The 13,016-nt window shown below is 52.0% G+C and overlaps 2 protein-coding genes across 6 annotated transcripts in view; one reads left to right on the top strand and one right to left on the bottom strand.

Annotated features, from left to right (window-relative positions):
- Positions 1-201: 201 nt before the first annotated feature.
- On the top strand, positions 202-10,923 carry ARAF (A-Raf proto-oncogene, serine/threonine kinase). Its single transcript, XM_030807537.1, has 16 exons — positions 202-353; positions 1,996-2,150; positions 2,314-2,417; positions 3,881-3,983; positions 4,069-4,223; positions 4,336-4,434; positions 5,720-5,861; positions 5,965-5,992; positions 6,067-6,212; positions 6,311-6,513; positions 7,799-7,975; positions 8,068-8,114; positions 8,625-8,743; positions 8,980-9,111; positions 9,963-10,097; positions 10,340-10,923. The coding sequence occupies exons 2-16, from the start codon at positions 2,055-2,057 to the stop codon at positions 10,472-10,474; spliced, it is 1,821 nt and encodes a 606-aa protein (XP_030663397.1). The 5' UTR covers positions 202-353; positions 1,996-2,054; the 3' UTR covers positions 10,475-10,923.
- Positions 10,918-13,016, bottom strand: part of SYN1 (synapsin I) — a 49,641-nt gene continuing 47,542 nt past the window's right edge. For 4 of the 5 annotated variants that reach the window (XM_030807532.1, XM_030807535.1, XM_030807536.1 and 1 more), the window contains one exon: positions 10,918-12,021. In XM_030807532.1, the coding sequence (XP_030663392.1) occupies positions 11,886-12,021 (136 nt within the window). In that variant the 3' untranslated portion in view covers positions 10,918-11,885. The remainder of the gene's footprint in view (positions 12,022-13,016) is intronic. The other variant, XM_030807533.1, reaches the window with a different exon arrangement.

The following is a 13,016-nucleotide window of genomic DNA, read 5'->3' as shown; positions in this document are numbered from 1 at the left end:
CCAAAGCCCTAAGGTCAGCCCCAAATGACCTTAAAAAGTTCTGCTTTATACGTCTATGCCACTGTTGGGGTTAAAGCCCCAGGCACGCAGGTCTTGCCTCAACTGCGCCTGCGCGAGTCAGGACTTGCGCTTGCCCCAGATCTTGACGTTTCAAGCGGCCCCTCCTAATCCGGAACACGACTCACATTCCGTTGGTCTTGACTTGACAGACGTGACCCTGATCCAATAAGGGTGGAAGGCTGAGTCCCGCAGAGCCAATAACGAGAGCCCGAGAGGCGGCGGAGGCGGACTCTGTGAGGAAACAAGAAGACAGGCCCAAGATGGAGGCGGCGGCGGCTGTAGCGGCGTGACAGGTGAGGGCGGGCCCGGGAGGGCTCGGTTTCTGGAGCGGCTGCCGGGCACGGGCAGGGAGCCCGGACCGAAAGCTCAGCTCCAGGATGGCTGCGCCTGGGCCCCGGCGTCCCCTGCCCGGAACCGGAGGAGTGGTTTGACCCGGGGCGAGACCATCGTCGACAGCGGGGGTGGGGTGGGTAACAGGAATAGGCGGGCAAGGCTGCGGGTGATGGTTTCGCCCGCTGCTAGTGGTGGTGCGCCTGCGCAGAGCCGGAAGCCCTTTGGTAGGCGGGACCCGACCGAGTGGTGCCGGGATTCCGTCTTAACCCCCCCTAAGGTGTCCAGTGACCTTTCCTTACCGACTGCGGGGAGTGTGTGGAAATGCGGTTCACTCTCCGGTTTCCTTATTCTGGATCAGTGTCTGACCCCCCCCCGGGAGAATGTCAGGATTCTCGCCTCTAACCGCCTTCCATGATCCCTCATTCAGTTTAGACCAGTAATGTGCCTGTGACCCCTCACAGGTTGTCAAGGAGAACTTTGGAGCTCCCTCTTTACCTCCATTTTTCTCCCTGCAACACCATACCTTCCTTCTCCTTTTGCTATGACAATGTCTGGTAGTCCACCATTACCTTCCCAGTTCGGCTCAATGTCTGGTCATTTCCATTTCCACCCTTCTTCTCATTACAGCCCCTAGTGACGCCTGTTACATCTCCCTTCCGCATAGTATGTAGTGACCTCCCCCCCATGAATTCCTCATCATAGAGTCTTGGGACTTCCATTAGCCACCTAACACGGTGTCTGTGGTCCTAACATCAACATTACACTCCAGGGCTTAGGGATGTCCACAGTGCCCTTTAAGGACATGTTTGGTGCAACCTCCATCTTCCCCAAAGTAAGGGCAGTATCTGATAATCCTCTCTTTCCCATCACCCTGCCTGCGGCTCCTCCCTCACCACAGTATCTGGCATTTCCCCCGTTCTCTGTTAAAAAGCCAGGACACTTTGGGAGGCTGAGGCGAGTGGATCACCTGAGGTCAGGAGTTCGAGACCAGCCTGGCCAACATGGTGAAACCCCGTCTCTACTAAAAATACAAAAAATTAGCCGGGCGTGGTGGCACGCGCCTGTAGTTCCAGCTACTCAGGAGGCTGAGGCGGGAGATTGGCTTCAACCTGGAAGGTGGAGGTTGCAGTGAGCTGAGGCCGTGCCATTGCACTCCAGCCTGGGCAACAAGAGCGAAACTCCGTCAAAAAAAAAAAAAATAAAAAAAAAAAACCAGGACATTTTGTTCGTGCTTCTTATGTACCTGACAGCTCAGTGCAGTGTGTACTGACTTACCCATTGGTCCCCAGCACAGAGTCTTGTGTGCTCCTGTACCCTCCAGGACAGTATGCTCTGTCCCCCTTACCTGTTCTCTCCCCACCAACCATGTACAGTGAAGCTGAGACCTTGGCACTCAAGAGTGAGACAAGCAATAGGAGGGTCTGAGCAGAGGAGGAACTGGAAGGACTTCAGATGTGAGCAGGATCTCTTGGGCTGTCGTGTGAAAATTAGGCTGCAGGGGGCGACAGGAGCCTGGACTTTGAATTTTATTTTGTCCCCTGCCACTTTGCTTCTAGACTATCGTTATTGGACCTCTGAATTCTTCTGTCTGCCTTCTTGTAGGAGCCCCATGGCACCTGCCCAGCCCCACCTCAGCCCATCTTGACAAAATCTAAGGCTCCATGGAGCCACCACGGGGCCCCCCTGCCAATGGGGCCGAGCCATCCCGGGCAGTGGGCACCGTCAAAGTGTACCTGCCTAACAAGCAACGCACGGTGGTGAGTCATGGAAGCGAAATGGCAGGGGCTGTGGATGGACCCATTTGTAACTCTGGGATCAAAAGGGTGACAACGGTTGGGGGAGGCCTTTGCAGAAGGATGGGAACATCAGCTGTGGCTTCTGTTGGGCATTGAGGACCCCTACATCTGCACATACACACAGGTGACTGTCCGGGATGGCATGAGTGTCTACGACTCTCTAGACAAGGCCCTGAAGGTGCGGGGTCTAAATCAGGACTGCTGTGTGGTCTACCGACTCATCAAGGGGTGAGTGTGGCAGCCCCACGCCCACCCACTGGGTGTCCCACCTCCCATCCCCTCCTCAGTCATTTGATTCCTTCTGTACTTTATCACAGAATCTTCCATTAGTCTTCCCTTAGTCTTTAGTCCCCCCTTATCTGCAGGGTACATGTTCCAAGACCCCCAGTGGATGCTTGAAACCACAGATAGTACCGAACCCAATTGCTGTCAGTCGGAACATGTTTCTATTCTTGTCTTCTACCCATAAATGTAATGCCTTTTCCATCTTAACTGAGCACGTATCATGCACTCTGGCCATCACTTTTGCAATTTGAGGTATGACATCAAAACTAGCATGAATTTATTTTTCCTTCTTCACAATTCCAAAGGTGGAAGATTCTTTCTTACAGTAGATCTCAACAACCTCAGCATATGATTTTCTTTTAAGTCAAGAACTTTTACCTTTTTGCTTAAAGGAAGCACTTTACAGCTTCTCTTTGGCATGTCCGAATTGACACCAACACTACTCTTGTGCTCTGGGGCCATTATTAAGTAAAATGGCGGTCACTTGAAGACAGCCACTATGATATTGAGTCAGTTGTTTGATAACTGAGCAGGCTACTAAGTGAGGGGCGGTAGCGTAGACAGTGTGGATCTGCTAGATAAAGAGATGATTCACATCCTGGGTGGGATGGTGCAGGATTTCATCACGCTACTCAGAATGCACGCAATTTAAAACTTATGAATTGTTTATTTCTGCAATTTTCAATTTAATACTTTCCCACCGGGTTGACCACAGGTAACTGAAACCATGGAGAGTGAAACCACAGATAAGGGAGGACTACTGTAGTTCAAGTAATCTATGAGTTCATCCATCTTTTGTTTTGTTACTTCATTGGTTTATTGGCCTGTAAGGTCAGCAACTCATTCTCCCCTGGCCCCCAAGTCTTCACCCTGGTCCATCACTTCCACCCAGATTTCATCTATTTTGTCCTTTCACGATGTCATGACTTCATCAGCTCTCCTCTTCCTCATTTTCCCCATTCTCTGTCTGCTGAGTTGGGTCTTGCTGACTTTATTTATTCCTCTCTCGTGGGGTTCCTTAATTTTTGATGCAGTTCACACACTGCACTTTGTTGTTTCAGTGCCTCCTCAGCCCCCTTTTCAGGGGCTGGCTTAGCACTTCTAAGATGCAGTTGTTTAGTTTCATTTGCTTCTCCCCTTCTGTTTCAGAGCATGGACTCTTCACACCGTCCTGCCTCTCATTACCCTTGTGGCCCATGGCCAGTCACTTTATCCCTCTGAGCCTGTTTCCCCATCTGTAAAGTTGGGTCAAGGATAGTGACTAATTTCTAGAGTTGCTGTGATGAGAATTAAACATGCCAGACATGACCCTGTGGGTAGCAGGCTTGGAGGGACTTGTGGGGGTTCCCTTCCTCCCCATGGCCCCTGCCCAACCTCCCACTCATTCCTTTCCATGCCCCCTGCAGACGAAAGACCGTCACTGCCTGGGACACAGCCATTGCTCCCCTGGATGGCGAGGAGCTCATTGTCGAGGTCCTTGAAGATGTCCCGCTGACCATGCACAATTTTGTGAGTGCAGGGTGGACGGTGGGGGCGGACCATGGTGGGGGGTGTCCTTGACCAGGTCTCAAACTTCCCTGCTCTGCGGCATCAGGTACGGAAGACCTTCTTCAGCCTGGCGTTCTGTGACTTCTGCCTTAAGTTTCTGTTCCATGGCTTCCGTTGCCAAACCTGTGGCTACAAGTTCCACCAGCATTGTTCCTCCAAGGTCCCCACAGTCTGTGTTGACATGAGCACCAGCCGCCAACAGTGAGCCCAGCCTGGGGTGGGTGGGGGGATGGGGAGCACAGAGGCCCAGCCACAAAGCCCTTATAGACAGCTGACCCGTGTCCCCTTGCTTTATACCCTTCATGCCCTCAAGGTTCTACCACAGTGTCCAGGATTTGTCCGGAGGCTCCAGACAACATGAGGCTCCCTCGAACCGCCCCCTGAATGAGTTGCTAACCCCCCAGGGTCCCAGGTAGGGATGCCTTAGCCAAAGGGCTGCTGGGGGAGAAAAAGATCTCGGGGCTCTTGTAGACCACGAGCCATACTTTATTCATTTGTTTACTTGACAAACATTTATTGAGCACCTACAAGTGTGAGTAAGGGCATGAAACTGGGACCTTGGGCAAATCACCTCATTTCTCTGGGCCTCAGTTTTCTCATCTGTAAAGAGGGGATAATGATACTTTCTACCATATAAGGTTCTGATGAGGCTTAAATGAGTTAAGACATGTTCAGTGCCTAGAACAGGATCTGGTACAGTGTAAATAATTTTTTTATTATTAATTATAACTATATTATAAGCATCTAACTACTTTGCTAATTCTTCTAGTATAATCATACTCAAGCCTTTCCATTTTGAAATACGTATTATTTTATCATAAATTACTTCCCTTTTATTGCTTTTTTATGTTAAATATTATACAAAACTATAGCTATATTAAAATATATTATTGCTCTAATATATATTTTATGATGTGCATATTTTATGGTATATTTATGTTATTGTATCATGTTGTATTACATAATTTTATATAATGTAGAACATCATACATGTTTATATAATACATAAAATAAAGTTAGGGTATTATTTTAAATTATGAGTGTATGTGCATTAATTACCTTTGAGTTTCATTTCAGGATAGTGAAGGGAACATTAACATATTTTTGTAACTTTACAATATGTTTAGCATGTATCATATGTATAACGTGTGTATAACAGAATATGGTAATATGTATATTTTAAAACATTGCCATTTTTATATAGATGATACATATTATATAACATTTGAAGAGTACATGTAATTATAATATATGATTATAAAATATGATACATTCCCCTTTCCCCACTATCTGTGTGGCCTGCTATCCTGCCTTTAGGCGTTTACTCCATTGTCACCTCCTCCTCAGAAAAGCCTTTCCTAACACTTTCTAGGAACACTTTGTGTCTCCTTATTTTGCTTTACTATTTTTCTTTATTGCACCTATCACCATCAGGCATATTATATATTTGTTTTTTATTTCAGCCCCACCAGGGCAAGAACTGTTATTTTGTTTTACAGTTTTATCTCCACCACCTAGAATGGTATCTGGCACACAGCAGGCACTCAATAAATGTTTCTTGAAGCAATGAATAATAGTACTGCCAGTGGACATTCGCTCTGTGTGAGCTAAATGCATGTTTATGGCTGGGGGTGGGGTGGGGGGCTTTCTTGGTTCTTTGATTCCTGGCAGTGATTTCATAGCCTTTCCCCTGGCAGCCCCCGCACCCAGCACTGTGACCCGGAGCACTTCCCCTTCCCTGCCCCAGCCAATGCCCCCCTACAGCGCATCCGTTCCACGTCCACTCCCAACGTCCATATGGTCAGCACCACGGCCCCCATGGACTCCAACCTCATCCAGGTTGGTGCTGTGGGGGACAATGCCGGGGACCACAGGGCAGAGGGGAGAGCCATGCCTGTTGGCCTCCATGCCCTCTTTTTGACTCCTGTCCCTCTTCTTCTAGCTCACTGGCCAGAGTTTCAGCACTGATGGTGAGTCCCCCGTGCCTGCACCCTGACCCCCGCCGCTCCACTTACCTCCACTCACATCCTCTCTGCAACTGCAGCTGCCTGTAGTAGAGGAGGTAGTGATGGAACCCCCCGGGGGAGCCCCAGCCCAGCCAGCGTGTCCTCAGGGAGGAAGTCCCCACATTCCAAGTCACCAGCAGAGCAGCGCGAGCGGAAGTCCTTGGCCGATGACAAGAAGAAAGTGGTATGCTCAAGGGGGATCCTTTTGGGGCCACCAAGGTTGAGTGACGTGGGATGAGGGATGTGGGCAGGACTCTTAGATGACACCCATCTGGCCCACAGAAGAACCTGGGGTACCGGGACTCAGGCTATTACTGGGAGGTACCACCCAGTGAGGTGCAGCTGCTGAAGAGGATCGGGACGGGCTCGTTTGGCACCGTGTTTCGAGGGCGGTGGCATGGCGATGTGGCTGTGAAGGTGCTCAAGGTGTCCCAGCCCACAGCTGAGCAGGCCCAGGCTTTCAAGAATGAGATGCAGGTGCTCAGGTGAGGTGGCATGTGTGTGTGGATGGGGGTGGCAGGCCTGGCCTTGGCATCTCTCTGGGAAAAGGCCATGCTTGGAGTGCTTCCTGGACATCACCTGTGTTTGTGTTGTTAAACCATCATCAGAAGTTGTTTCTCTCTGAAGGGCGTCCCTTTCCCCTCTGGGAAATGAGTATGTTTAGAGGACCTGTGATCATGCAGTTGTTTGTGTTTGGGTTATTAATGAATGGTTCTGCCTCCAAAATGTGGGTCTTCTCATTTGCCTGCTGCAAACTGGGTCTGTGTGTGGGCCACCATTCTTGTTACTGCATTGCCAGGAAGGCTTGTATCTTTCCTTCCCCTCTGCTTGGGCTACAATGGTAATATTCTGTTTATAGTGTTGGTTCTTGTTATTCAGTAATTCTAATACCTTGATTTAAACAATATTATCATCATCACCATAATCTAATCATTGCTTAATTATTATAATTGCTATAATATGTAATCAATACAGTATTCATCTAGTCACACTAAGAAAGCCAGGTGTCTCCTTTTTGCTGCTATAGTTACTATGTAGCATAGTACTGTATACCTATATACTGCAGGTAGAACTGGATAGCTTCTACCAACCCTGGGAATGCCGGCATGGGCTTTTCCTGTCTGTCAAATGGGCACAATTATGTTACAGAGAATAAGGTAGCTAATACAATGATCAGTTTTACAGTTGAGGAACCTGAGGCCCAGAGAGGTTAAATGTCCTTCCCAAGGTTGTACCTTGAGTACCTGGTGAGGCCTAGATTTGAACATGAGTCCAGACTCCAAGCTCTTTACCTGTACGCTCCTCATGCTGCTGAGCAGGCTCTAATCATCACATATCACCGATATTTTAATCCTGCAACTATCCATATTATATTGATACATCAGTGAGGAAGGGTGGCATTCTACCTTCTCATCTGTGAGATGGTCATAGACCCAGGTAATGGTCAGAGTCAGAGGGGTGGGGGATGTTAATGATTAGAAATGCTGCTGTAGGCGGGGATGGGGAGGGGCAGCAATTCCTCCCTCCTGCTTTTGTTGGGAGACTCGGATGGGGAAGCTCCGCATATAAGCCCACAGCAGAGAATCATAGCCCAGTAAACACATCTCACAAATTCATGGAATCTGGCAATGCTGTGGTCCTGAGTGCCCCAAAAGACAGGGTAAAAATGAATGACCGAAGAAGGTAAAGAACAGTGCCACTCCTGATGCTCGGTAAGTGACAGTCACTATTTTTCCTCCCCACCTCTGACACTGCCCTCCCTGCCTGCAGGAAGACGCGACATGTCAACATCTTGCTGTTTATGGGCTTCATGACCCGGCCAGGATTTGCCATCATCACACAGTGGTGTGAGGGCTCGAGCCTCTACCATCACCTGCATGTGGCCGACACACGCTTCGACATGGTCCAGCTCATCGACGTGGCCCGGCAGACTGCCCAGGGCATGGAGTGAGCCTCCCAGCCTGGGGAAGGATGGGGGGAAAGGGTGGGGGAAATGAGGTAACCCCCAGCCAATCCGCTACCTGCCTCCACCCCCACAGCTACCTCCATGCCAAGAACATCATCCATCGAGATCTCAAGTCTAACAGTATCTATCTGTCCCTGGGCTGGGGTTGAGGTGGGTGCGTCAAGGGCTTAGAGGGATGCCTCTTGTAGGGGTTCTGGGAATTACAAGGGAGGGGCATGTGTCCCAGAGCTCCTTGCCAGGTGGCAGAGCTGTGGCCAGCCAGGGGGCTTTAATGGCAGTCTCTTAGAAGTCAGCGGTGTGGCTGGTTCAGGTACTGTTCTTGGGGACTCTGGTTAGAGTCTGATGTGTGACGGTTGTGGTGGGCATTATGGTCAACATCAGAAGCATAGTGGGTTTGGGTGCCCTCCGAGGGGCTTCCTGTTCAGGAGTCACAGTGGGGCTGAGTGTGGGGGACATTAGCAGGCGTTCCCTGCCCACATCAAGGTTGTGGATAGTTTGCGTGATATTAAGGGGCTCCTGGTCAGGAAGGATCAGAGGGATGAGTGGTATAGGGGCACCAATGGGAACCTCCCAGGCAGGGTGAGAGGCATGGCTATTAGGAGTCCCTGTAGTGGTCCTTGACCCTGGCGGACATCTTCCTACATGAGGGGCTCACGGTGAAGATTGGTGACTTTGGCTTGGCCACAGTGAAGACTCGATGGAGTGGGGCCCAGCCCTTGGAGCAGCCCTCAGGCTCTGTGCTGTGGATGGTGAGTTGGGCCAGGCTGGATGGGGGGGCACATGGGGACATGGGCTCCAGGATTGGGGTGTGTGGGGCCAAGTGGGGATGGGGATGCCTGTGCCAGATGTGGGTGTCTGGACTCCTCATGTCCCACCTCGTGTGGGTGGCTCTGAGTTGTACCCTGTGTGGCCAGTGGGATCTGGGACAGTGGACCAGCCATTTGCTGACCTCCGTGGTCCCCCTGCCTGGTCTGGCCTGTTGTAGGCAGCTGAGGTGATCCGTATGCAGGACCCAAACCCCTACAGCTTCCAGTCAGACGTCTATGCCTACGGGGTTGTGCTCTACGAGCTTATGACTGGCTCACTGCCTTACAGCCACATTGGCTGCCGTGACCAGGTGAGCCCCACACCTTACCCACAGTTCCCTGGGCTGAGGGATCCCCTCAGGCATCCATACCCCACATCCCCTCCTTTGCACTGATAAATGCCACATTTTCCCCAGAAACCTTAAATTTTCTAGGATAAGGACTCCCAGAATCCCTTGGGCTCCAGACACCTACAATAAATTCTCTGGGTCTTCACTACCCCAACTTCCCTCTTCTCACATCCACAGCCCTCTGGGACAAAAATCTTTGAAGTCCAAAATGCCCCAAATCTCTATACCTAGAATCCCCCGAGGCCCCCAAATACCCCAAAGCCCTCTGTATCCCTAGATGCCTATAGTCCTCTGCTCTGGGTACTCAAAATCCCCCAGATCCTCAAAGCCCAGATCTCATTTCTCCCAGCATCCCATTTCTCCCCAGAAACAGAACCCCTTTGTGCTTCTGGAATAGTCATGGACACCCACAGTCACCTAGGCCTTGGGTATCTAGCAGGCCCCAGGGCCATGATACCTAGAACCCTCTAGGCCCCAGACCCCCACAGAAGTACAAGCTCCCCCAGACCCAGAACTCCATGTTTTCCTGAGACTCAGTACTTTCCAGGTCCCTAAGCCTCCTAGAAACCCGTGGGCCTATAATCCTCTGAGCCCCGGATACCTACAATCCTTGACAACCCCAAATTTAAATCCCTCTGTTCTGAAAACAGAATCCTCCCAAGTTCTCAAGGACAGAGAATCCTCTGGGCCTTGATACTGACAGTACCCCAGCTCGCTAAAAATGAACCTTCCAAGTCCCTCAATACAAAATTCCTTGGGCTTCCCAGCCCCTGACCCCAGATCACCCCTTTCCTGCCCCCCTCTGCCCCCAGATTATCTTTATGGTGGGCCGTGGCTATCTGTCCCCGGACCTCAGCAAAATCTCCAGCAACTGCCCCAAGGCCATGCGGCGCCTGCTGTCTGACTGCCTCAAGTTCCAGCGAGAGGAGCGGCCCCTCTTCCCCCAGGTGGGCTGGGTAGGGGGGCTGGACACCTTGGATGGGTGGCTCTGGGATAGAGGAAGACTGAGAGGGAGGCAGATGTGAATATGAAAGCTCAGAGGTATATTTTGTGTGTGTGTGTGTGTGTGTGTGTGTGTGTGTGTGTGTGTGTGTGTACGTTTGTGTGTTTCGCCATGAGGCTGGGGTCTGGGGCTGTTGGGATGCCCATAGGGCTCTGGACACCCCTCCTCACCCCCACCTGCCCTCAGATCCTGGCCACAATTGAGCTGCTGCAACGGTCACTCCCCAAGATTGAGAGGAGTGCCTCGGAACCCTCCTTGCACCGCACCCAGGCCGATGAGTTGCCTGCCTGCCTACTCAGCGCAGCCCGCCTTGTGCCTTAGGCCCCGCCCAAGCCACCGGGGAGCCAATCTCAGCCCTCCATGCCAAGGAGCCTTGCCCACCAGCCAATCAATGTTCGTCTCTGCCCTGATGCTGCCTCAGGATCCCCCATTCCCCACCCTGGGAGATGAGGGGGTCCCCATGTGCTTTTCCAGTTCTTCTGGAATTGGGGGACCCCCCCCAAAGACTGAGCCCCCTGTCTCCTCCATCATTTGGTTTCCTCTTGGCTTTGGGGATACTTCTAAATTTTGGGAGCTCCTCCATCTCCAATGGCTGGGATTTGTGGCAGGGATTCCACTCAGAACCTCTCTGGAATTTGTGCCTGATGTGCCTTCCACTGGATTTTGGGGTTCCCAGCACCCCATGTGGATTTTGGGGGGTCCCTTTTGTGTCTCCTCCGCCATTCAAGGACTCCTCTCTTTCTTCACCAAGAAGCACAGAATTCTGCTGGGCCTTTGCTTGTTTATTTTGTTTCCCGACTCTTCTCTTGGGGTTCAGAGCCGCTGAGGGGTGGGGTGAGTCCAGGCAAGGAGTGGAGGTCAGGGGGAGGTGCGGACCACATAAACAGCGTCACTGCACGCATCACCACAGGCGGCACGATGAACGAGGACCACATATGCCAAGCACGGCACAAAAGGAGGCCACGTCAGTCACAGACACAGACATCACGGCAAAGGTGGGGAAGCGGAGACCACTGGCCTTCCGTGTGCAAAGGATTCTGGGAAGATGGGTGGAGTTTGCATATTTAAAGACAGCTGTCAGAGGCAGGAAACTGGGGAGGGAGTCCCTGGGGGTGGGGAACCGAGGGGTCCTGGAAGTGGGAGGAGCTCCCAAGGTATTGAATGAGGTTGAGGGGAGCTGGTGAAGGGAAATCCTTGTGGGGCTAGGTGTTGGGTGGCATTTGAAGATGTGGATCTTCAGAGGGATGGAAGATCCATGGGAAGGGGCTCAACAGTAGGGGTTTCTTGAGGATTTGGAAAATTGTGATGGGAAATAGGTGTGCTGGAGAGATTTGGGACCAAAAATATGGTTTTCCAGGAACTTCAGGGCTCCAGGAAGGGATTCTGCAATGGGTTGCCTGGTATTTGGGCACTTCCAGGAAGGAAAACGCCCTCTGGGGAAACCAGGGGCGGAGGTCTTCAGGAATCTGGAGGTCCTAAAACAGAAGTAGATCCTGAAGTGACCAGGAGTGGGGTTCTAAAAGGACTTGGGGATTCCACATGTGAGAACTGGATTTAGGGCCAGGAGGAGTCAGGTTTCTCAAGGTACTCGGGGATCTTGAGGAATGAGAGGTGGAATCTTGGAGAACCGGGAGATGGGTTCTCCAGGGATTTGGAGACTCCAAAAGTGAGAAATGGATTCAGGGCCCAGAGAAGGGTTGCCCAGGGATTTTGGGGTTCTCAGAGTGGGGTATCAGTCGGAGAAGAGGCTGGCGAAAGACTTCCTCAGGCTGCGGATGGTCTCAGCTTTCACCTCGTCCTGGCTAAGGCTGGGCCTGGGCGGGGCTGGCTCTGGAAGGTTGAAGGCATTGGTCAGAGACTGGGATTTGCTAGAGAGAGACAAGGTGGAGGCGTGGGAGGAAGGGGGAAGAGGAAGGGGAGGAAGGGGAGAGAAACACAACGTTACCCCAGGCCCAGCCCCAGCCCTGCCCCTCTGATCCTGGGGCTGTGCCTGTGACCTCCCCACCTGCCACCATGGGCCTGGACCCTAACAGGTTCTCAAGGCTGGGAGGACTCAGGTGGAGTGGGTGGAGTCCTGGGCCAGGGAGGCGAGATCTGGGACAGGCTGGGAGGACTTGGATCCAGGGTGAAGTGTGGGATTCATGGCAAGAGTCCTGGGCAGAACCTTCTCTGTGAATTCTTGGCTAGTTTGATACAAAGGGGAAGATGAGCAGGGAGATTTCCAGTCTAAGGGTGAGGTGTCTAGGAGGGCATAGGAAGGGCTTGGACCAAGGACAGGCTGTTGGGCAAGTCAGCCTAAGGCAGAGCAGCTGGGTGGGGCAGGGAGGACGTCTGAGCTGGGATGGGAGTTGGAATGGACCAGAAAAGGCAGATGGGTGATGATTCGCGGGGAGACTGAGATGGGCCAGAAGGATGTGAAGGAGGAGGAAAAGTATGAGGATGGAGTGGGAAGAGCCAGATGATAGGAGGACTAGGACTCGGGCCAGGAGTTTTAGGGATGGGTTGGGAGGGGGAGGGCCAGTTTGGCAGGGAAGTCTCTGGGCTGGGCAGGAAGTTGCAGAGGGTGGGTCAGCCAGGTGCCTGGGAGGCTCTGGAGGAGGAAACTTTCCCAGGGCCTATGAGGAGGAATTCGAACTGAGTGCAGTTTCTCTGGGATTCTGGCACCAAATTCCTGGGGTGGGGGTGCGGAGCCTCTGGTGGGCCGGGAGGAGCGAAAGCTTGGGGGAAGGGCTTGGCTCAGGCTGGAGAGAGTTCGTGGGACCCCTGCACAGGACCTGGATCTGAGGAGCAAGGGAGCTAGGGCTGCTCTACTGGGGCAGCGGCCCGCTTTGTGAGCAGCAAGGCGAGGGCTGCTGTAGGGGTC

Source organism: Nomascus leucogenys, chromosome X, assembly GCF_006542625.1.
Source record: "Nomascus leucogenys isolate Asia chromosome X, Asia_NLE_v1, whole genome shotgun sequence".
NCBI lineage: Eukaryota > Metazoa > Chordata > Mammalia > Primates > Hylobatidae > Nomascus > Nomascus leucogenys.
The sequence above is the reverse complement of the archived record's forward strand: the minus strand, read 5'-3'. Positions and strand labels throughout refer to the sequence as shown.